Source organism: Eulemur rufifrons, chromosome 3 (assembly GCF_041146395.1).
Source record: "Eulemur rufifrons isolate Redbay chromosome 3, OSU_ERuf_1, whole genome shotgun sequence".
In the NCBI taxonomy this organism is placed as follows: Eukaryota; Metazoa; Chordata; class Mammalia; order Primates; family Lemuridae; genus Eulemur; species Eulemur rufifrons.
The window spans coordinates 13,962,029-13,986,408 of NC_090985.1; the positions used below are offsets into that span (position 1 = coordinate 13,962,029).

At 49.7% G+C, this 24,380-nt stretch overlaps 1 protein-coding gene across 6 annotated transcripts; it reads left to right on the plus strand.

The window, feature by feature from the left end:
• The first annotated feature begins 2,650 nt into the window (after nt 1-2,650).
• NR2F2 (nuclear receptor subfamily 2 group F member 2) lies at nt 2,651-16,955 on the plus strand. 6 transcript variants are annotated; one of them, XM_069466642.1, is made up of 4 exons: nt 7,980-8,874; nt 8,995-9,274; nt 10,804-11,331; nt 14,061-16,311. In XM_069466642.1, exons 1-4 carry the CDS (start codon nt 8,833-8,835, stop codon nt 14,333-14,335), a joined length of 1,125 nt encoding a protein of 374 aa, XP_069322743.1. In that variant the 5' UTR covers nt 7,980-8,832; the 3' UTR covers nt 14,336-16,311. The 6 variants fall into 6 exon arrangements, with proteins under 6 accessions (XP_069322744.1, XP_069322742.1, XP_069322740.1 ...); XM_069466643.1 differs by lacking the exons at nt 7,980-8,874; nt 8,995-9,274 and adding an exon at nt 2,651-3,041 and having other exon boundaries at nt 14,061-16,951; XM_069466641.1 differs by having other exon boundaries at nt 7,296-9,274; nt 14,061-16,951.
• The last annotated feature ends 7,425 nt before the right edge of the window (nt 16,956-24,380 follow it).

Sequence of the window (24,380 nt, forward strand, 5' to 3'; positions counted from 1 at the left end):
GGTGGCAGTGTCGGTGCCCCCTGGCCCTCCGGCCCTTCGCGGGACGCACACTATTTCATTATTGTAGGGCCGCACTCTGGACGTGAGACACAAGGCAGTGGGCCCGACCTAGAGTCGGGCACCGCACGGTCTCGCCCCATCCTATGGTGCCTGCCACCTTGGACTGCTACTTTGCCCCAGTAGGATGTGAGTGATACCAACTCCTCCGGCTCCACCACTCTTGAGACCCGGGCGCGGACCTGAAAAGCTCCAACACTGCCACCCACCTGTTAGCCAGCCTGCTCCCCTCTCACCTGGGGCCCCGGCCTTTGCATTTCCCCTGGGGCCAAAGGAGGAAGGTGCGTGACCTTGCTGGGTCCACGCACCCCTCCCAAACGCTAGCGCCCTCTCCTTTGTCTGACACACGATTTTCTAAAACGCCTTATCTTCAGACTATATCTTTATACTAATGCATACTTAATTGGTCAGTCTTGACTGTCCATATAAAACAATTTAATTAGGGTGCTTTCTTGCTTTGGAGAGTAAAGAAAAAAATCTGCCCAGTGCTTATTGTATTTAGCACCAATACAGGCAGAAAATGTAGCACAAGTTTTTGGTTGAAAGAGCACCTCTGTGCCCATTGAAGGGCGTTGATCCGAAAAGACAGAAAGGACAAGTAAAATCGATTTGAAGCGACCCTCTCTGTCCCTTTCACACCATTCAAAAACTCCATTCCTTCTAAGACAAAGACCAGCGCCTTGGGAATTCTCAGGGAAAAAGGACTCCAGTCCTACAAGCCTAGGGCACTTTTTGAATATCTTCAATATTCCACTTAAAACCCGCACTCGGTGCTGTGACCCTCGAGTGCAGGTTTCACAGAAACCTCCTCGGAAGTGCCAGGTGGTGCGGCTGACAAATCCATGGTACCCTGCCTGCTTGGCCTTCTGGCCAGGCCAGCCTTTTAGGGTTAGTACAGCCCTCACCTTTGACCCCTGATATCGGAGTGGCTGCCAGTACTACAACTCTGGCCAAAGTTAGAAAACCATAACAAAAATTTTCTCTCCTCCCAAACCCAGGAAAACCAGTTGTGGTTCAGGTGGTGCCTGAGCCACCTTACCCACTAACCACCTCCATCCCCGACTTCTTCTTCTTTTGCAATGAACTGCCCTAGTCCTCTCTGAAGGAGGGAATTTAAGTTGTCAGGGCTGCATGGCTGGGGTGCGGGTGAGTTTCCTGATCTAACTGGTCCTCCATTAGGAACCTGGAATGCCAGGTTATCCCACAGGCGCCCAGGCTGAGGAAGGCGGTCATCGATCAGACCTGGCAGGAAAGGGAGGAGGGAGAGGAGGAGAGAGAAGGACAGGAAAGGGGAGGGAAGAGGCCCGGCTGTGATCACCTTCACCTGCCCTGAACCGGGCCTTCCAGTTCAACTATCCCTCGACCTTCTGCCGGGGTTTCAGGGGGCGGGGGCAAAAGGGAGGGGGCACCCCTGAGTTACACAAGTGACCTCCTTCTACTAAGAGAATGAGTTCACCACCTCCCCAGAGGAGCCTCACCATCCATCCACTCAGTATAACTGATGAGACAAACCGCAAGGAAAAACTTCTGTAGCCCATACTTATGGTATTAATGAATAGTTAAAAAAAGATTTACACTTCTTATGATCAATATTCTGAGTTATTTTGCTCAAAGTATATAATTACAGTGTCTTCAGAGTTTTCATCATTGTTTGAGGTGGCAAAACCATTTGTAATTTTCATTAGCCAGTAAACATGTAATTAACATTCAGCACTGTGTTTAACTTAATTCCTGTTTAAGACAAGGACAAGAAGCAGCCGAAGAGCGTTAGTTCCATTTGTCAAGTCTGACATACATCTTACCATAACAGTTTCCTAAAATAAAAGATCCGTGTTTCCCCATTATTCTTCTCTTAAAACAAAACAAAACAAAAAAATCCATTAGTTAAAACTGTATTAAACTGTGAGAGGCAGCATAGTTTATTCTCAATTTTCACTAGTTACCGTATTCCTGCTTCCTTTATTCGTTTTGGGGAGTGGACAAAGGGAGGGGGTGAATTAAGCATTCATTATCTGAAGGCATGAAATGGGGAACCCCTCCCCCCAAAAGAAATTGATTTCCTCTTCAGGAAAGTTCTAGAATGGGGACCGGAAAGGGGGGGAGGCATGAATCCACAGGGGAGAGGGGGAAAAATCACTTGGGGAGACTTGAGTTAAAAGTAGAAAATGAGGATTCCAACGGATTCCTAGGAAAAATGTTGCCCTCCTGTTTCAAGTTCTATCTTTGATCCAGGGTGAGGGGAGCCTTTCTGCCTGTCTGCGAGGCTGCTGTTTTTTCCCCCTCCTTTCCCACCTCGTTTTTTTTCCAACTTGCTTTAGGATTAGTCTCCATCCCTCTCGACCCCAAACAGTGGAATTTGGCTGTGCCTTGGGTCGTCTTGCTCTGCAATATCGCCTATGGTTGTTGGCGGTTTTCTGCTGAGGCTGAGCCGTTTGCTCCAGCCTACGACTAAACTCATTAAGTTGGGAGATTTTTTTCAATTGGACGGGTGTTTTTAAAGTCTCGTCTTTCCAGCCCCAAACAAGGTGTAACAACGCACTCTTCCTTCTAAGGAATGAGATGAGAGACAAGGATCACTCCAGACATCTCCTACCTACGGTTTGAGGTTTTTTTTCTTAAAGGCGAGGCTTGCATTCCTCAGCAGCTATGTACAAAGCTCCCTGAAACCTTGTCTCTCTAAAGTTAGTGTGCAGGGTTTTCCAAGGCTGAGAGCGCCTAATACATGGGGAAGCACTTCCTTGAGGTGGAAGATCTCTCCCCTCACCTTTCCTCTTTTTCCCTGCAGGCTAGTGCCTACTTTTTATCAGTTTGCACAATCGCTTAGATAAACACCGAGGAAGAGATTCTCTTTAATTATCAAAGACACATCTTTTCAGGGGGCCAACAAAGCGTTTATTTCACCCGCCAAACTAAAGGAGAGTTATTCCAGTTTAGGAGGAAGATGCAAGCGGTTTGGGACCTTGAACAAGGCAAATATGGTTTTGGTATGTTTACTTACAGTATTTTTTTTCTCTCTCTCTCCTTTCTCACTTTTCTCCTTGTGCTGTGTGGGGTTGGGGATGACTTGGGGCTTTTCAAAAAATCGGTTTGCTAATGTGTATGAAATGCCTAGGACTGTGGTTTAAGGGGTTCGGGGAAGGGGGGACAGAGTCAATTCAATGCATTGCCATATTTTATTACATGTGTGTGGTAGGAGAGGTGGAGGGGGAGAGGGGGAAAATACAATTGCAAAGCTGCCAAAATATGATTAAACCGAAGCGTTAAGACTGCGGTGCCTCCCATCCCCTCGTTCTGTCTCCTCAAACTCATTTCCTTCCACAGAGCAAACTAAAAATCAGTTCTATAATCGTGGTTTTCCAAGCAGCAGATGACTCGGTTTGCTAGCAAAGGAGCTGCTAAGGCTCTCACTAAGTACCAGAATTTACTGTGCGATTTGCCTCTGCGCTTCATTTTGCAACCTTGTGCAACTGACAGCCAAGGCAGGCAGGGAGGGAGAAAAGCCTAGCCCAGCGCCCTCGGCCGCGGTTCGGGTAGGCGAGCGCTCGGTTAAGCTAGGAGGAGAAACGCAACGAGAAGGGTACTCACCATCGGGCGGGGTGGTGGAGCTGGCGTGCGGATTTCAGGCAAACGTTTACCTTTTTGCTGTCTATTGCAACCGCGCCGGGCTGACTTAAGAAGCAATTCTGTGCTCTGTCCAGAACGTTCAAGGAACGGTTCCTCATTTTTAAAAAGCCAGCGAGAGAGACGACAGAGACAGAGAGAAAGAAAAAGAGAGGAGGGGGTGAGGGGGACGCACATAAACCCAGTTCAAAAAAAAAAAAAAAAATCACCTCTTCGCCAGTGACTCGGGAAACGCAGAGGTGGCGAGATCCGAGTACAGTCCAACCATGTCAGAGCCAATTAATTTTAAATCCTGAAGAATTATTCAGATTAAAATGTACAGAAGTTTCATTCTCCTATGCCTACGTGAGCCCAAAGTCGTTTCCCTTTAAGAGCTCCTTTTCTTTTAAAGTTGAATTTTAGGCAGCGAGGACTCTTACACTAGGGGGCAGACAGATACTGTACTTGCTCCAATCTTAAGCAATTTTTTCCCTCCCAGCATATGCTCTGATTTAGCACTGTAAATTTTTCAGAGGACCCAACTCTGACAGCCCCTGGTGATTTTCAAAGTACCACAAGCCAGTGGTTAAAAATTGCATTGACTTGGAAGTTCAGAGGGACACAATGGAAGCCCCTTTCCCTATTCATGGAGCTCCAGTGTGGTGGAAGAGAAAAACACACACGGACTAGATTGAGGGAAAGGAGGAATTCAATGAATCCTGGAAGATGGAACTGGTTTCCACTGAGTTCAGAGTTAAACTCGGCATTTGCTGGGGTCTGTATTCATATTGTGATTTAATCTGTAAAGAATTACAGCCCATCAGGACACTTTCTACAAGAAAATTATATTCCTGGGTGTTTAGTTTCTTTCTTTCTTTTTTTTTTCCAGATTAGGACAAATGTTTGTCCAACTTTCTGTAGCCAAATTAAAACTTGCCATTCCCCTCATTAAAATAAATTTACATCTGCAATAAAAGACTGAGCTGGGTTTTTTAAAACAAACAATAACAATATATTGATATTTATCTTTTAGTCTGAGTGCTTTTTAATCTTCGAGTCACAGCACATGAGCATCTCTGAAGAAGACATTTTAAAATATTTTTGCCTTTTTTTCTACTCAGTCTTTAATCCTATCTCTTTTTCTATGCAGTAAACTTAACCACAATTTATATAGTGATTTTTTTCCCCTTTGTAACAGCATTTTCATAAATGAGTCCTAAAAATACAGAGGAAACACCTCTAATTTCATGGCAGCCCTGTGATCGTTTCCCTAGCAGGCTCCAATTCTGTAAGAGGTGGTTGGGAAATTCTTCATTTTCAATCTAAGCGGTCAGAGCGTACTTTAAATTCCCAAAACCTCTAAATGGAGTGGGGAAGCTCTTCTTTCTCCAAATTGCCACTTCGAATCTTTGTAAAAGGTAACCTTGCTATGGAAGTCTCCCCACTCAAGAGGCAAGATTATGATTTCCCTATGATCAATTATTTTCATCTTCTAAATTGAGATGGGAATGCCCATTAGATTTCCTATCTCAATCCCAGCCTCACCACATCTCTGCTGAACTTGCCCTAATCCACTGACATTTGTAGCATTAGGCAATTCCTGAATCAATAGAGGTTGAAAGGAAACAAACAAACAAACAAACAAAACTCAAAACCTTCTCCTTTGAAATGATTTCTTTTTCCTCCTTCTTGTCCTCTTCAGGAGGAAGTTATATTGTGTCCCTTATCAACCTAAAATTCTCAGCTTGGCTTCACTCTGTGGCAATTTTATTACACACTAGGTTTATGATAGTTCAGTGTCCACTATAGGTTTGTTTTTTTTGTGTGTTTTTTTTTTTTACAACTTTCAAAAAATCTCAGCACCTGCAGCTTTAGTGACATATGATTTCCGCGGAGAAAGACTGAGGGCTTACGTTGTTTCAGGAGTGAAGCTTAAAGAGGATTTTTCTTTTCCTAAAAACCAGCCCCTATCTGCCCATATCTGCACTTCGTCCCTACCTCTTATTCTGCCAATGTGTGTAAAAAGAATTGAATCCAAAAGTGCAATCTACACATGCCAATTATATGTATGGTTTATTTTTTAAAATACCTTTATCTTTTCAATTGTTCAGCTACCAAAGATGCTTTTCTGTAGTTGTCAATTTACCCTTTAATACTTGTTCATTTTTTTTCCTTGGACCTCAGCATCTTTTCTGTACAATATTTTAATTGTTCATAAACCTGGTTGGCTTGCCGGCATACAGTTTTCCTTGGTGCAAAGTGTGTATAAGGGAGACACAATTTTCTTGTATAAATGTGGAATAATAATACTCCACTAATTGGTCATAATCAAATAGCAAGTTTACTGCATTGGAATATAGTGTGCTCTGGGGGCAATTCTACATGTTTGATGTTTAAAACCAAACACCCTGGAATTCAAAGACACAAGTGTATCAATGATTTTAGCACATTGAGCAGAATGACATAGGCTATGAAGTTGTTCTTTTTGCAGTGACTCTCTTGAGATAGAATATGGCTTGTGTGTGGTTCTTGTGACTTGTACTGGTATTATTTCCATTTTGGGGCAGAATCTCTGGGTGTGTTTTAATGACTATATGAATGCTTAAAAGGAACTTGAAGAACAATGAAGTCTGTACTCAACTGTTCTATGACCTAGAAGCATAGTCGCTGAAGTCTTTGTCTGTGTACATTGACAAATGTGCATCTGATACATGTGCGCTTACATGTGTGTACAGAGGGTGTGCATAGGGGAGGCTTGGCGGCTGCCTCCGCCTGTCCATCAGCAGGCAGAAGTCTTTTCCCTCTCACCATGACTGGGTGTGTGGCAGGATGTTGGCTTGAGAGTTAGCTAAAACCAAAAAAAGGGGATAAAGTTGAGGAAAATTGATTTTAATTGCGTCATGACAATGAGATGAAGTCTGCTCCTGCTTCTCAGCATCCGAGATGCTTTATTTGAGCAATTAAAATGTCAGGCCACATACCTGTGAAATGTTAACCCTACAAGGAAAAGACAAACGCTAAACGACTTTTTTCCTCTAAAAAAGAAAAAAAAAAAAGTGAGTCCTCAAACCGAGCCAGTGATCAGAGTTGATTAAGAGAAGAGTTTACCATCACCCGGATTTGGCCAAATCTTTCTTTTGGAAATGCCTGCAAGCTCAGTTCGTAGCACCTTCCCACCCCCCACCCCCTACCCTCTGCAAAGAAACTAGGGAACTTTTCTCTTTCTTTGGCATTGTGGGCAACAAGATGCGCCGGGAGTCCCGGGTGGTGCGCGAGCGGCGGATTTCGTGGCATCGCCAAGTTGCGACAGGCGAAGTCCTCGATTCCATCCAAAGCCTCTCGCGGAGCCTTTAAGAGACGTTGTGAGTGCGCGCTGCGTTAGTCTCCCCGCCGGGGCAGAAACCTCGGGTGTGGGGTGTCGGGAAAGCCAGGGCTGCGCTCCCAGGGCCCGCACGGCCCATCCCCCGCTCGGCAGCAGCGGCGGCGCGGCCACCCGGTCCCCGCCCCCCCTCGTCCCCCGCTCGCCCCGCGCCGCGGCAGCGACACCGCTCGCGCTAGGACCGGGCTGCGCCCGCGGCCGCCATGGCGGGGCCGCCGCGCTCCGGCCAATGACGGCGAGGGGGCGGTGCGCGCGCGCCTGGCCAGGCCAACCCCGGCTGCTGCCTTATAAGGCGCGCCGTCGCCATGGCAACGTGCGCTAAGTTGCAGCAGTCGTGTCAAAGTTCACTATATAGAGAGCTCAGTGAGCTGATCGCGGAGAAGCCACTTCTGCCAGCCCCGGCGCCTATAAATCGCATTCCCTCCCGCGCCCCCCTTTTTAGCATATTTGATCACTTTGATTCTCTGTTCTTTTCTCTCCGCGGTGTGTGTGTGCGTGCGCGCGTGTGTGTTTTCTTCTCCTCCTCCTCCTCTCCCCGAGTTGCCTCCTTTCTCCGGGTGCTGTGCTGCCTTTTTTCCCCTCTTTCATTCTTTCTTTCCGTCTTTTTCTCCCCCCTCTGCGCACGAAGGATGTGCTTCTAGGTGGTGATCTGCCCTCCTCTCTCTCTTTTATCATTTCTCCCCCGCCGCCGGCGAGTTGACTCTTTCCCTATGTGTGTGAGGCGGCGGCGGCAGCAGCAGCAGCAGCGGCTTTGGCGGCGGCAGCAGCGGCAGCAGCGACTTCAGCGGCGGCGGCGGCGCTAGACGCGGCGGCTCCGGGCCCGACCCGGCGGCTTCGGCGGCGGCTCCGGCGGCGGCGGCGGCCCAGGCGGCCCGCAGGGAGCGGCGAGCGGCCTCCACCCGGCGACTGCGGGCGGCAGCGGCCGGAGCGAGCGAGGCGCGCGCCGGACGCCCGGGGCAGGCGGCGGCGGCGGCCCAGCGCCAGGACGACGCCGCGCAGCGCCCGACGCGGACCACTTTCATGCTGATTCCCCCGGACCCGGGCAGCGCTCCGGCCACTCCGCGGGCCGCCGGCCTCCGCCCCGGCCTGCCTGGCTTCCTGGGCGCACCCGCGCCCGGCGCCTCCGATCTCCTAGTCCTCCTGATTTCGATGGCTTTCCTGAATGGCTGACTGTGGGCTGCCCTGGACTTGGCCCCCGGACAGTCGCCTCTCCTCCTCCTCCACCTCCTCCTCCTTCTCCTCCTCCTCCTCTTCCTCCTCCTCCTCCTCTTCCTCCTCCTCCTCCGCCAACTCCTCGGCTGCACACCAGCTCTGAGAGCGAGAGAGTGAAAGAGAGAGGGAGGGAGAGAGTGAGAGCGAGCGAGATCTTTGGAGAGATTTTTTTTTTTTTTTTTGCCTCCTACTTCTGTCTTGAAGCCAGACAATCGACTTGCAGCTCTCCCTCCCCTCCCTCTCTCTCCACGTTCTGCTCCCACTCGCTCTCCTGGCCCCTTCCCCTCCCCTCCCGGCGGAAAGCCCCCCGAAACCAACAAAGCTAAGCCGAGGAAAACAAACAAAACAAACACACCGGGCCAGACAAGCAATCGACAAAACTTTGCAAAAGCAAAAACAAAAAAGGAAAAACTAACCAACCTCAACCAACCAGCCCCCGAGCCACCCGGTGCGCCCTCCCGCGCCCTCTCGCACCCTCGCACACACAAAAGGCGGCGCGCCGGAGCCCGAGACCGGGAGCCGCCGCCGCCCCGCCGCCGCCCGCAGCCAGGGGAGCAGGAAGTCCGGACGCAGCCCCCATAGATATGGCAATGGTAGTCAGCACGTGGCGCGACCCCCAGGACGAGGTGCCCGGCTCGCAGGGCAGCCAGGCCTCGCAGGCGCCGCCTGTGCCCGGCCCGCCGCCCGGCGCCCCGCACACGCCGCAGACGCCCGGCCAAGGGGGCCCGGCCAGCACGCCGGCCCAGACGGCGGCCGGTGGCCAGGGCGGCCCTGGTGGCCCAGGCAGCGACAAGCAGCAGCAACAGCAACACATCGAGTGCGTGGTGTGCGGGGACAAGTCGAGCGGCAAGCACTACGGCCAGTTCACGTGCGAGGGCTGCAAGAGCTTCTTCAAGCGCAGCGTGCGGAGGAACCTGAGCTACACGTGCCGCGCCAACCGGAACTGTCCCATCGACCAGCACCACCGCAACCAGTGCCAGTACTGCCGCCTCAAAAAGTGCCTCAAAGTGGGCATGAGACGGGAAGGTATCGGCCTCTCATTTCTCCCCCCTCGCCCGGGGTCCCGGGTCCCTGGGTGCGTTTGGCTAGCCTGCTCTGGGTAAGGACACAGAAGCCCCAAGCTCTTCTCTTCGTATTGCAGCGGAAAGGGTTTTATACTAGAAGCGAGTTCTGCACTGGAACCCAGATCCCTAAATCCGCATGCTTTGGCCGACTGATTTCCTTCTCTATTCTTTCTTTGGGCTGTTTTCATTTTCTTTGCATTGATTGTGAGTTCATTGGAGTCTGCCTTTCTGCAAGGGATGGGGTATTTGTTGTTGTTTTAAAGCCTGGTTTACTTCTCTCTCTCCTTGTTTTTCCTGCATGTTCAACATATGTCCCTCCTCTCCACCCCTCTCCCCAGCCCCCACCTTCTCAAAAAAAAAAACAAAAAACCCTGAGATTGTACTTTTGTACAGGAGGTTCAAATTACAAATGGCAATTTTATGCACTTCGCCGTATTAACGCTGCCGCCCGGGCAGCGCTCATGTGACCCTCCGTGGATTAACATTCTGCTAAAAAAAAAAAAATACCTCTGTTTTCTTTTTTCCTTTCACTTTTGAATCGAGGAGAGCGCAATAGGAAGTAGGAAAGGGTGGGCGAGGGGCCCTCGGCGGCTGCTTTCGCTCTGCGCGAGTTGGGTCTTTGTGATATAAAATTCGCCGAGCGCCGCGAGCCGTGCTCTGCCAATGGCGCGCTCGGCGCGGGGCGCGGGCTCTGGGTTGGGGCGAGCCAACGCCGGGGCTTCTTTGTGTTTCTGCGAGAGCGACTCTCCCGGTCCGGAGTCAGATAACAGCCTGAGCCGGAGCTTCTCCGGCTTTCCCCGGCCCTCATAGGCCCTGCCCGGGTTCCGCTGGTGCCGGCCGCCTGCTCCCTGCCTCTTCCCGGCTTCCTCTCGCCTTGGCCGGCTTGTCTCTCTCCGCCCTCTCCCTCGGTCTCTTTCTTCGAGCACACTGATTAGACTGACGCCAGACCTCGGCTTTCTGCATGTCTCTCACCAGGGGTTCCCCGCCGGGCTGGGGCTGGGGCTGGGGCTGCGGGGTTTGGGGGAGAGTCGTTCAGGGGTGGCCACAGGCCGTCTGGGGTGAACACTTGTGTCTTTTGCAAAAGCGTCTCACCCTCCCCCCAGACTCGCCCCTCCCGCTCCCTCTCCTCCAATCAATAAGAAATATCAGCTGTTTAGCTGTAAAGAAGAAAGATGCCCTCAGAATGCTACATCCCGCCCACAGCGCCGTGGACCCCGAGGCAAAGTGGCCAATTCTGGGTCCTCGGCGGACCAGCCCCGAGCGGGCCTCGGAGGCAAGTGTGCCCCTCTGGCCGTCAGAGCTTGCCTGGGTGGTGATTTAAGAGGAGTGGTGCCGGGAGCTCTACGGCTCCCAGGTCTGTGGCAGGCCTGCCTGGTTCTTGCGCTACTCGGGTCTGGGGTAGATGGGGGTCGGGCTGGGGCATACGCTGCTGGGGGACCTGGGGACCAAGGCTGGTCATTAACTGCGGAGTGTCTCCTTTCCTCCCCGCAGCGGTGCAGAGGGGCAGGATGCCGCCTACCCAGCCGACTCATGGGCAGTTCGCGCTGACCAACGGGGACCCCCTCAACTGCCACTCGTACCTGTCCGGATATATTTCCCTGCTGCTGCGCGCCGAGCCCTATCCCACGTCGCGCTTCGGCAGCCAGTGCATGCAGCCCAACAACATCATGGGCATCGAGAACATTTGCGAACTGGCCGCGCGGATGCTCTTCAGCGCCGTTGAGTGGGCCCGGAACATCCCCTTCTTCCCTGACCTGCAGATCACGGACCAGGTGGCCCTGCTTCGTCTCACCTGGAGCGAGCTGTTTGTGCTGAATGCTGCGCAGTGCTCCATGCCCCTCCACGTCGCCCCGCTCCTGGCCGCAGCAGGCCTGCACGCTTCGCCCATGTCCGCCGACCGGGTGGTCGCTTTTATGGACCACATACGGATCTTCCAAGAGCAAGTGGAGAAGCTCAAGGCGCTGCACGTCGATTCTGCCGAGTACAGCTGCCTCAAGGCCATAGTCCTGTTCACCTCAGGTAGGAAGATCCCCTGTCCTCTCATGCCCAAGGGCTCCTAGCCCAGGGTTAGGGCCCAGGGAACTTGGGAGTCCCTAGGGCAAGCCCAACCTCCCCCCTTGAAAGGCCAAACTGTTGAGTGCAACTTGAAGTAGGAACTTTGTATAGCTGCTGGGCATCACCAGGCCTGTCCTGGGGAGAGGAGAGGAAGGCTGGGCTGCAGGAAGGATGCTTCAGACACAGATTCCCAAAATAGGCCATAGGGAAGCCTTTCAGGCCTATGTTCCCTGCCACAGTATCCAGACTGGGATACATTCTTCTGCTCCATCTCGGAGCCCAGGCCCTATGGGCCTGCTGGGCCCCAGGGGAATCTCCTCAAGCCCCTGGTTTTCTCTAGCACCCTGGCTGAGCCCCTAGGAGATGCACAGGAACTAATGGGAGTAGCCTAGGCATTGCCCCTGCAGGGGAAAAGTTTGCCTGCTAACTCTGTAGGATTTGGAACTCCAGGCAATTCCAACCTGAAGGCAGCAATTTTCAAAGTCATATTCTTATTAAAATAATGCAGACTGCCAGGAGAGAGGAAAAGAGCTGTCAAGAAAGGGTGAGAGGAGGAAAGGGACCATCGTAACTCCTCAGAATGTCTGCTGGAAGTTGCAGACTCTGGCCTCTTGCTTCCCCTGCCCAGGCAAACACTTAAGGCAATTTTCAAACAACCTAAAGTGTATGCCAACTTGAGGTGGATATGAATGTTGCTGGAGATATAAAACCATCATTGACTGAATTATGAAATCTAATTAGTTTGCATGTAGTTTAACCTGTGTGAGTAATAGATCTGATATTAATTAACTCTTGAGGCCAAATGATTTTTGAAAGTGTCTGACTTTCCATTTGGGGCCACACCTGAGCCTTTTGGCTGCCTCCAGGCTGAGTTCAGCATAGCCCAGGTGGGTGGAAATCACCACCCCCCTTCACATTCTTGTACTAAGTTGACAGCTGATCCCTTTGTCATAGCTGAGAGGGGAAAGGGGTTCCCGGTTAAGAATAACAAACATTTGGACATTGGCAGGGCTTGGAACCTAGTCACCCACTGCAATTTTTTAAGTCTGTAATCAGGAAACTAGGAGAGATGTATAGTTTATGTGGCAAACAAAAAGGAGATCCACAGTCTCTTCCTTATTGTTTGAAAGAAGTCTGGGGAGTCAGGTCGTTAGCTGAATCTCTTGCAGCTTCTGAGCCCTCAAACTGCTTTTACACATTGCTGCTTTTCACATAAAGCCTCCCCCCACAGTCACCCCAGATGCTGCCTTTAGAACTAGTCTTTAGGTATAGATCAGAGGGCAGAGTCTGGGCAGGGAAGCCGTATTCAGAGACATGGATCTGGGCTATTTTTCTCATGAACCCTTCATATCTAGAATGTTTGCTTGATGCAAATATACAGGCAGGATATTCCCCTACCCTACAGCCACTTTCACCCCATCCCACAACCCAACACTCAGCCCATATTCTCAGACAAAGGGGGTGGTGGTTAATTTCTTGATATCATTGTTAGCTCTTAGCCTTACCCTTGGTCTTTCAAGGGGAAAAAATGCCTGATACTGTTGTAACAGTTTAATTTATGACTATTTGCAAAATGTGGAGGCCTATATGGAGAATGCACATCACCTCACAAAGAGATAAAGGTTCCTGTTATCTGATTCAGAGGGAGACACAGCACTGATGCCGAGGAAAGGAATCCTATGCAAACAGATCATTTAGTTTCTGACCATAGACACCTATGCATTTTGTAGACATGCAGAGTCCTGGGTACACATATGAGAAGGTTACATGTGTGTTCTGGTTCTTGGGGTGGAGATGGTGGTGGCTGTTTTTGAATATCTGTTGTAATGATTCACAATATGCATGTGTTAACCCCAGTCTTGTCTGGGGAACCCCAAAAGGTCAGGTCACAACCTGAACAGCCTTTACCAAGAAGCTTCTCATTTCAAAGGCACTTATTGTATTTTCACGTATCAGAAAAAGAAAAGTGTTTTCCTGAAGATAACAGGGAGGGGGTGCTTCTTGGAGGGACCTGGGTTTTAAAAAATAAAGGGGGGGGCGGTGGGAGAAAAAGGGAGAGAGAAGAAAAAGGGGGAAAAGAAACAGCTCAAATGAACAGAGAGATCACAGTTTGCATGGCTGCCCTTCAATAGGCTAAACTGACAAGATCAGTTTTAAAGGGCCACTTAAATCAGTTTCAAAGACTGGAGAAAAATGAGTCGCCCTCTTTGGGGAGAATCTGAGGCTGGGTCGTGGACGCCATTACTTGGGGCTGGGCCAGGTTGTCCCCCCCACCACCACCACCACAACCACTGTATAATTATAAGCTGAACTATTATTTACAGAGGAGGGGGAAGAGTGCTGGCAGTTTTGGTTTTGTCTGTTTACTGACATGGGCCAGATAGTCCCAGTGTACTTTTGCTTGGGCCTCCCAGTGACCCAGCCTGAGGACTGGGGCAGTGAAAGCCTGTAGCGCTCTGAGCTGCATTTTATTTTAAAGCAAACACTCCAGGACCATCTCTTGCTCTTTCTCAACCCCCCACCCCCACCCCAAGTTTTCAGTACATAGACGTTTGCTCCAACTCTGTCCTCTGTCCGGTTGGGGCAGTTTGACAGAGCACTGTGCACACACCTCATGTGACCCATTTCAAACCTCTTAATCTGATGACTGAATTCTTATTCTTCTTTTTTTTTTTTTTTTAACTTTCTTCCAGATGCCTGTGGTCTCTCTGATGTAGCCCATGTGGAAAGCTTGCAGGAAAAGTCTCAGTGTGCTTTGGAAGAATACGTTAGGAGCCAGTACCCCAACCAGCCGACGAGATTCGGAAAGCTTTTGCTTCGCCTCCCTTCCCTCCGCACCGTCTCCTCCTCAGTCATAGAGCAATTGTTTTTCGTCCGTTTGGTAGGTAAAACCCCCATCGAAACCCTCATCCGGGATATGTTACTGTCCGGCAGCAGTTTTAACTGGCCGTATATGGCAATTCAATAAATAAATAAATCAAAATAAGAAGGGGGAGTGAAACAGAGAAAGAAAAGGCAAAAGACTGGTTTGTTTGCTTAATTTCCTTCTGTTAAGAAAGGATATAAAACGATGTTACAAGTTTGCTAAAAGAAGAGAGGGGAAGAATTTAATGGACTGTGAATTTCAAAAAAAAAAAGACTGTCAAATGAACTTTTACAGAATGCATTAAAAAAAAAAAACTCCTGTGTTGGTCAGAACAACTTGCTACTTATCATTTTTGTATAAAAAGGAAATTAGTCTTTTTCTTTTTTTGGTAAATTTTTGAAAAATATTGCTAAAAGTGCATTTAAGGAGATTGGGAGAAAATTAGCAGAATGGGAAAGTAAGTCTTTTTTTTTCCAAATTATTAATTGTCCTGTGTCTATGTACCTCTAGCTGTTCTTTTTTTGTACTTTTCTGGTTCCAAACCAGTTTATTCTGTGGTTCTATAATAAGTTTTGATATAATCTTGGCTTCTTAAAAACTGTGTATCCTTAAAATATATGTTCTGCAAGAATTAAAACTGAGTCCATGAAAATATCATAGGAAGACATAAAACTTTAAAAGGCAACTCAGAGATGATGGAAACGCACTTACAAGTGGTGACCAAAAATTTTAGGTGGAGTTGAGCACTGTAATTAGAAAACTGGAGGAACCACATGCAACACTTAACTTCCCCTACCCTCCCCCCAAAAAAGACACCATGACAAACCTAGCTTTTTAAAAATATTTTAAGAAAGAGAATGAACTGTGGAATTTATTGGCAGCCAAGGAATGTGTCCAAGACACATGCTGAGGTTTTGAATAAAAAGTGAACTTTTGTAATTTGAATTGGGTCCCGCTTAGTTCTTGAATTGTTATGAAAATCCTATATCTGTTTGTATATTTGCAAACCCTTTGTATTATAATTGTTGATATTTTCCCTTTTTAAAAAATATCATTGAAATCAGCATGACAAAATAACACTGTTGGCACTTATAGGTAACGTGATTGATTCAGTATCTTAGAGTTTACAGTTTGTGTTTTAAAAAAACTGAAGGTTTTTTTTTTAAGTGCAACATTTCTGTATACTGTAAAAGTTATAATAACTGAACTGTTTGGTCGAGTCTTTGTGTGTTATATTCCAAGGAAAATTGAAAGTATTCAGAAATTAAAATATTATTTGATATCTGAAACCTGTTTGGCTGTCCCCAGTCACTGTCTTTCCATCCAGAAGAGCCCCTGTGAGCTCTCGATGAGCAGCCGGGGGGGCTCCATTTGTTTACTCCCCTCAGTCAGTTTGTTCAAAGGTGGACTAGTGTATTTGCCTGTTTAATTTGGGTGTGTGTGTGGGGGAGCTGAAGTTAATGGTTTATCTATGGTTTAGGAAGTGCCATACTGATATAGTAAACCACCCCCATTCACCTAATCCTCCTTTTAATTAAAAATGGATTTTCTAGGGAAAAAAAGGCCCTTATATTTGTCACACTTAAGTGCCTGCTTAGGGAAGGTATTGTGAAAAAGTATTAGAAATCTTGAGATCAGTATCTATTTTATGATCAGAAAAAAATACTCTTTTGTACATTTCTGACAGTTACGCAGAAGATCAGTCAAGCAAGCTAATCACAGCATTGTAAATAGAGGGCAATTGTTTGCAAGGAGTTTTTCCTTAAGTAGGTGTGATTTTTAAAAAATATTCTGTGGTTCTCATCTAGTGTGGTTGTTGAGAGGATTTCAAATTCAGTGCTATAGATTATAGCACTGAAGGGTCTATTTTAATGTATATATGATAACTTGCAGTTGGGCTGGCTCTCCCCTCCCCCCATCACCTTCAGTCTGTGAGAGCATGGGCACAGGTCAAGGGAAGCTTTTCCATTGGAGTTATGTACATAAAAACACATCGACATTTTGACATTTCAGATTGTGTAGCTACAATCTGTACTGCTCTTGGGATCCTTTGTCCTTAGAAGCCAAATTAAGAAAAAGAAGAGAAAGAAGAAAGAGAGAAAGAAAGAGGGAAGGAAAAGGAAACTTTACAGGGTGTGCTGATTTGGAAGTAGTAACTATTTGTTTGAGTCTTTTTTTTTTTTTTTTTTCCTCTTTTCCTGGTTTGGAGGAAGCTCAGTGCTGGGAGCTTGCAATTTTGTTCTTACTGAAGCTTTCCAATCTCCCCCCTCCCCTCAAAATACTTCACCATATTGTGGTTTGATTTTTAAAGGCAGGGGCTGGTGAGGGAGGTGAAAGAAAAGGGATCATTTTGTAAAGTGTATTAAACTTTAATACTCATGAGATTCCAGTCAACACATGCAGACCAGAAAAATCTGTCTGATTTGTGCATTTGTGCAGAGTTCTCCATCTGACCCTCAGCTTCTTTCTGTAGATATATACATATATAAATATAAGTATGTTCTTATGGCACAGTATCGCTGACCTTTAGTTGGAGGTTTTGTCGGTTGTTTATTTTCTTCCTCTTGCAAGTGCTATCCATGTGAGTGTGTGAAGTTTCTCTAATAAGTAAAACACAGGCCCTTTTCCTTGTTTGTTTTGTGTTAGTTTATTGTAAACAGCCATTTGTTGTAAATTATTATTGGCATTAAATTATAATTTATGATTTTCAAAGCAAAAGACAGTCCCTGTTTTATTATGCTTTAAGCATGTGTTCTAGACGTTGGAAATCTCTCTCACACTCTAAGTTTCAGCAATGAGCTTGGGGTCTGCGAGGCAGAAAAACAGGATCCAAAATTTTGCAACCGGTTAAAACAAACCCCCTTGTATATGTTTAGAGTGGCCGGAGGAGGATCTGTTTAGAGTCTTGAGTTCGGTTTAAGTTTATTGCATTTAAAGAAAGTTTTTCTTTTCACGCTGAGTTAGAACAAAAGATCTTTGCTGCGACTGAATTGGACAAAAGACGAGGGCTGGGACCCAGCGAGCGCGTTCTGTGTGAAATTGACGAGATCTTTAAAAAAGCTGCTAAACATGGCGACTCTTTCCCTTTAAGTGTCTCTTTTTCCTTGCTGGGTTTTTTTTTTTTTTTTTTTTTTTCCATCTGATCTGAGCTCGCTTTATTTCTTTTCCCAACCCCGCTCCCCCTCCCCTCTTGGCGCTCGGGGGTGTGAGAGAACCCAGTTAGTCGCGAAATGCAACAATAGTCCAAGGAGAGAGAGAGGGGCGATCGCTGCTTCTCGTCACTTTCAAACAAACCTGGGGGAAGACTGGGCCGGGGTGGGGGGTGGAGGGAGATTCTAGCCTGTTCGCTGGGCTCGCGGTCGCCCTGAGTCGGCCTTTCACCATTAGTTCTCCCTGGGCCGAGAGGGGCTGGGGCTCAAAGTTAGCAGGCGACGTCCGGGGCTGGTTCCGCGGAGACGGCTTGGTTAGCATCCGGCCGGCTGCAGGGACGGGGGCCTGGAGTTGGCAGCAGCTGCGGGAAAGTGCCTGCCCCCCAGCCTCCGCCCCCACTTACGTGTGGCAGAATTCCGCCAGCGCCCCCGGAAAGTCCGGGGTGCCGGGCGCGCGGAGCTGCACTCCTGGGATGTGCATTAAGCGGCGACAGGCGGGGGGCGGGGGCGGGGGCGGGGGGCAGTCAGGGGGAGCTCGAGCGTGTGAAACTCTGCCTCGAAGCTCGCTTTTGACTTGGTCCTATGAGCTGAGCCAACATGGCGTCTCCCATTGCACCGCGAGCGCCGGGCTGCCAGGCACGGCAGGGCCGGGTAATAGAAAACACATTGGTTACCAAAAAGAAAAAAAGGGGGGCTGGGGGGGGCTAAAGGCCATTCCGTCTGCAGGCAGAAAACCCTCTTTTAAACTCTTGCTGGCAAGTGAGTGCGGCCCTCGATTATTCTGTAATTAAAGCAGCAGAATTAGTAAGGAAAATATTGGTAATGCAGTACCCTCCCTCTTCTCCCCCACCCCTTATATTTAGGAGAGTTGATTTCATGTCTCCTCTCCCTCCAAGAACCAAATTAGAAAAAATAAAAAGTCTGTACCCGCAAATGATCTTAAATGTTTGAATGGTATAGGGGGAGGGGGAGAAGACAGTATTTACAGACCTCGGTCAGTTCTCGCGCTCATTAATGCAGGGGCTGCGCCGGGTTTGCGCGGGCCGGAGCCGAGCTGGGAAGAGGGGCGGGCTGCGAACCCCGGACGTAGGCAGAACTTGCTGCTTGCATGTCAAAGTTGTAGGAAAGGTGGCTTTCCGGACGGAATGTTGACCGAGGGTGCGCGGGTGGGAGCGAGTAGGGGCTGAGGGCCGGTTCCGGGCGGGTGGTCGCAGGCCCTAGAAATGCGTGAGCCTTCATGGACTGCGCCCCTAACAGGAGCGCAACTGCAGCGGAGGATACTCTTTCTCTAATAGGTTTGAGAGAGGGCAAGGGCGGCCGTGGGAGAGACTTGGCCTCCCAGAGAGGGTCTTCCGAGAGCCTTTGCAGAAACAGTGGATGGGGGCCTGGGACCCGCTCTTGGCCAACAGAGAACTCGCCCCCTACATCCAATTCCAGTCCCAGCCCCAGCCTGGAGAACCCAATCCCTCAGCCGCCTGGGAGGGGAGCGAGGTACTCTCTGAATTCCAGGCCTCGTCAAGATTTATTGAAGTTGGGTTTAAAAAACGTGCTTCAGATGATTTTTCCCATTTTCTCAGATTTCAAAGGCTCCCTGCAGTGCGGCTGCCTAATTAATGGTGAAATTCAACTAAATCTAATTATGCAGTAATTTTAAAGCAGTTAGTGCTGGGCGTTGGTTTGTAATAGGACCCCAGTTTTTTAAAGTTTGCTTACTGTGTTGGTTTAGGGGAAAGCTATCTTTTGTATGGTAAAGAAAGACAGGGAAATAGTTTAGCTGCACGAACCCCAGGGCTGAGAATCGTCCCCCACCCCACCTCTATTTCCACCTCCAATTCTATCTCATTTTCCTTCTCTCTTTCTTCTCTACCAAGCTCACGCTAAAAAGCTAAGCGAGGTGCTAACCCAACAAGGAGACTGGGTTACATAGTCAAAGGGGAAAGGGGGAATCTTTCCTATGGAGATACAAAGAGCTTTGGGATCTGCCCTCCTGAACGCATCTGTAAATGTCCGAAAACGGGGAAGGGACTCTCATCTCTAATAGAGAACAGATTTCCTCCCTGTAACATCCATTGTCATTAAGGCGCAAAGCTGACTCTTGGAGTTATAAATCTTATCGTCCTTCTGATAACACACTTGTATTAAGTTAGCGTCCTATTCAAAGTGAACTGTAAAACTGCCTCATTTAATATGGCATTTGTGTCATTAAAACTTTTATTCCCCCCCCACACACACACCCCCTCGTCTTTGCAGGTTTGGCCTTCGGGCTAGGGCCTCTGTGGGTAGGGCCGAGAAAGGTGTGAGAGATGGGGTTGCCTGAATTCAGCCTCCGGATCTTAAACTGGGGTGAGAGACCCTATGGCAGAAAGGGGCTGGGGGGGTGATGCCCCCTCCTCCCCCCTGCGGCCCCCTCGAAATGACGTTCCTTGAAAGAAACATGCTTGTGATTAGCTAAGCAAACACATCTGCTTTCGGAGTTGGGCCTTCGTTAATTAGCTGAACAAAGGGCCGTTTTGCTCTTTACCTTTTGCTGGGGGAGAGTGTGTTATTTCAGGAGTGTCGCGGGCCCTCCTCTTTTCAATTGCAGCCACGACGTTAATTTTATTGGGATTACTGATGGGAAATGAGGTGGCGCAGGCTTCCGAGAGGAAAAGCTTGATCATTACCCCCTTTGGAACTATATTTTTCCACCCAACCTCCTGCTTGCGAGGAGGGGGTGGGGGGCGAACTGCGCAGCAAGTTCGGAGCAATTGGAATCAGGCTCGCGGTACGCTGATCTCGGGTGACAGAGCGTGTGTTGAAGCTGAACTCTATAATTTGCGCTTCTGTTCCTTTATTAGGCCTGGACAACGAACTAATGAGCTTTGGCCCGGTACAATGTCACTTGTATTTATTTTCTTATGGCAACTTTGAGATAGCGGAAGTGTTCTTTACTAAGAGCCGGGGAGGGCCCGGAGTCCTGCTGCCTGTTGTCTGGGCCCCGGTCCGTGGCTGTGTCCCCGGGGGAGCGAGGGTACGGTTAGAACGCTCACAGAGCTGGCGGAGCTGGGGCACTGGGCTTTTAGGCGAGGGTAATGGGGCCCTCAGGAAGGTGTTAGGCCCTTTGGAGTCTCGGGCATATCCCTGCAGGCTCGGCTCCCTGAGCTTGAGGTCGAGGGGCTCAGGGCAAGTCCAGGGCAAGTTCCCAGGCAGGAGATGGTCAGAAGCATAAAGGTGGCGTGGCTTCCTTCTGGCTCAGGGCGGAGGAAGGGTCCTTCGGCAGAGTGGCCGGGCATAGGAACCCTCCGCGAGAGCGGAGGCCACCCTGCCTGGTGGCCTGGGCGTCAGCTTTGTGCTGCGGGAGGCCTGGCCCAGCTCAGTGGCTGTCTGGTTTGGGGGTGGGGTGGGGTGGAGAGGATGCTTTAAAGGGTTCTTGGGGTTCTGAGAATGCTAGGGCTTCCTTCTCTCTCTCCCTAAGTTTGGCTGCTCCAAAAAGTCGCAGTTGGAAAGGCCTGGAAAAAAGTAAAGAAGTAGGGGGAGGGGGCGGGACATAAGGGGTTGGCAGAGACAGCGCAGGCGTCCCTTGTGCCCTGGCAGAGAGAATACAAGCTCCCCACGCAGGGTTGAGGGGGCCAAGGGAAGGGAAGCCCCGGGAACTGAGAGGGGAGTGGGTACGTCTCTGCTCCGCAGCTCGAGACTTCCCGCGGCTCTCGCCTTGCTCCCCGCCAGGCAGCCCTTGCTAATAACGCCTAGGCTCTGTGCCCCCTCCCGCCCCATCTCTCCTCGCCTCTCCTCGCTTCATCCCTCTGCCTTACCACCCCCTCCCCACATCTTCCTTCCTTCCTGCAAATGGGTGTTAACGTGGGTCTTTATGTTCTGTCTATAACTAGGATGTAATCACGCGCCCCATGCCTCTCTCTAAAAGCATTTAATAAATGTCTATTAAAGCGCTACAAATGTAAGATGAATTTAGTGGCGCGGCTGCCTCCCTGAATCCGAACGGTAATGATGGATTTATCAACAGGGATTCGCCTTCAGCACAGCGAGGGAGGTTTACTCAGCAAATACGTCCGCGAGCACCCACCCAAATGCAATCATTTGACCCCCTGCGGGCGATAGCCGCCGCGCCCCTTCCCACCGCTGGCGGGCGGGCCAAGATCGCCCGGGGCCAGCGCCCGGCCGGGAAGACCAGAGGGGCGGCCTCGTCGATCTCTTGGCCTCTCGCCCTCTCCTCTGTTCTCCTTCTCTCGGCCTGCGGCTCTCGTCTCTTGGCGGGCGTGGGGGACCAAGAATGTAGGTTTGGAGGTGGGGAGCGTGTGGCGGCGGTGCCAGAGCACAAGATAAAGTGTGGGCTACCTTGGCGGTGCCGGCAGACATCATTGGACGCCCTCATGCCCTTCTTGGTTTTGAAGGGGTGGCAATTGTTCCTGAGTCTGCGAGTGGGAGCTTAAGTGCCCTGGCTTTGACGAAATCTTAGGGCCTGGGATCCCGCAAGGCCCCAGCCCAGCCAGCCCTGGGCACCATTCTAGGGAAGGCAGCTCCAGGACGGAGGCCTCTGGTCCCCAGGCCCTCGAGGGGCTCAGGTGTGCCAATCTTCCTGGGGCTTCCTGGACCCCGCCAAGCCCAAGCAGAGGCGGCTGCTATCAAAGGTTGGGGAGGAGCCTCCAAGGAAGGGGCAAAACTTCCACATCTCTTCCGCTAAACTGATCGGGCTTCTCCCCCACCTGCCCCCACCGAGCCCACCCGGCCATTTTAAAGCTTTGTGGCTGTGGATTTTTAGAATTTGGTCTGGGCTATGATCGTTAACACACACAGCCCCAATGACCACCACCTCTTTCTTTTTGTCTTTTATCTTCTTTCTTTTGGAGGGGGAGGAAAGTGCTGGCCTGTTCCATCAAGCCCAGTTCGCATTTGCTTTAGCCTCTGATTTCTTTCTTCTTTGGAAATTTCATTGAGATGTCTCTGTACTTCGCTTGTCAGTTATCTTTGTTCCTTTTAAATAAAGGGCTTTTAAATGGACTTATTGCTCCCAGCGTGGGTTCCTCTCTCTAAATGTTAGAAAATTGTGCCATCTACCCGCTATGCTGAGTACTGTCACACTCGGAGACCTCGGGGACCTCCGGGCCGGCTTCAATGCTGCAGTGTCAGGGGCCGCGGGCAGCAGGAGGAGGGGGCGGCTCACGTGGATTTTTACAGCTCTCCGCCTGCAGCCAGCCCGCGTGGCCACGCCAGGGCACGGCCCGCGACGCGCTCAGCAGCCGGCTTGATGGCGGCCGCGAACTTGGCTGCAGCGGCTGATCCCCGACCAAATCGCAGGCGTGGCTGGGGCTCTTCCCTTCTCTGCGATGCCGCTGGCTGAGGGGGCGCCGCGGCTCGTTTTAGTTGGGAGGAGCAGCTCGGGGTCAGGGATAACGGAGGACAATGCGGGAGTGGGGGGTCGGGGAGGGCGGCCTAGGAGGAGCAGAGGCGTGGGATTTCGCCGAGCGGCTTTGGAGCGCTACTGCCACGTCTCCAGCCCGGTGTCTCTCCCTTGGGGAGGCCAGGCTATGGGCAGCGGAGAGCGGCGGCCGTAGAGTAGCTTCCCTGTCTCTTGGCTAGAGAAAGCTTGAGCCAGGCACTTCGGCTGCAACTTTCAGATCCATTTTCTCTGGTGGAGATATTTCTGGCGTGTTTTTGAAGGCCAGAACTTTTCAGGTAGAGGAGTGTGGTTTAGATGGACCGAGTTTGAACAAGTCAGGTTTCTGATGTGGGGTCTCCTCACCCTGACCCCTCCTCTGCAAAACATCCACCCGCAACCGCAGGTTCTTTTGAATGAGTTAAAATGGATTAACAATTTGGATTTTATTATGTAGCTACCCCTCTCAGATGCCTTTATTTTTTTTTAACCCATTAGGAGTATTAGCTAAGATTTCCAAGTGTCAGTGGTATTTATGCTTGGGGTGGGGGGAATCTCCGATACGGTTTATGACTTTTATTACGTGTTTCACACTGTTTTGAGAAATGGAGTTTTAAGCAACATTCAATGAAATCTATATTGCTCTTTGGAGAAGGGCCAAGGAACTTGGCAATCAATTAGTTTAGATCTTTTGATACTTGTTGCTAAAATCAAAGTATAAACCTACAACCCTAGCTATACCTAAGCATAGCTTCTTACCCAGGTTTTTTCCTAAAGACATGTATCCACCACATAGGAAATGGTTGGTTGTTGCTTTTCTCCCAAGTTTTTTTCTTGATTCTTCTGCACAGATTATTCTTTAAATAATCAGATTATTTTATATATTTTTTCCCTCTCGTCTCTCATTGCACTTTCTCACCTCCTGCCTTTATCTGCCTGGATTAGTTTTTTAAAATGAATTTATTTTTTATTTGTATTATTTAAAAATAAAATTTCCATTCATCTCTCTCTTCCTCCCCCCTACCCTTGCCTGACACTAAGAAGGTAAACTGCGTTCTTTAATAACCACAACAATGCAGTGATTTCCAGATAAAGGCAAAATTATATTTTTTATAACCACAACAGGAAGGGAATCTCTCTCTCTCTCTCTCTCTCACACACACACACACACACATCTCTGTCTCTTTAAATAAGCAGCTTAGGAAATAATCTCTTGCATTGAACAGAAACTGCTTCCTCCTTGAAAATGCCACCGTTCCCACCTCCCTGGCCCTCTCTGGGCCAATCCCCTGGCTGTCGGCTGTCTGCCTGCCCTTGGCCGAGGTTGGAGGTGGGGGTGCGCCTATAGAGACCCCGGGGCGTCCTGGGAAGGCGGTGGAGTCTCCCCCGCCTGTGTGCGGCTGCCAGGCCGGCCTGATAGCAAGTTCTAAAGAGGGCCTGCTAATTTATTAAATAATTCTTACTTCCCCTCAGCATCTTCTCCCTACAGTTCCCGAGAGGAGGGGGGAGGGGTCTGGGGCTGCACATCCTCCTCCCCATTTTCTTCTCCATCTTCCAGACTCGCCAGCCCCTGCACCAGCCTCATCACTAATTAAAAAGCCCTGTGGCTTTGGGACTAAGCAGGCCG

Coding starts and splice junctions, on each gene's coding strand:
- NR2F2 (XM_069466639.1), top strand. CDS start 8,833: ATGGCAATGGTAGTCAGCACGTGGCGCGACCCCCAGGACGAGGTGCCC. Junction 9,275..10,782: donor AGTGGGCATGAGACGGGAAG/GTATCGGCCTCT, acceptor TTAACTGCGGAG/TGTCTCCTTTCCTCCCCGCA. Junction 11,332..14,060: donor CATAGTCCTGTTCACCTCAG/GTAGGAAGATCC, acceptor ACTTTCTTCCAG/ATGCCTGTGGTCTCTCTGAT.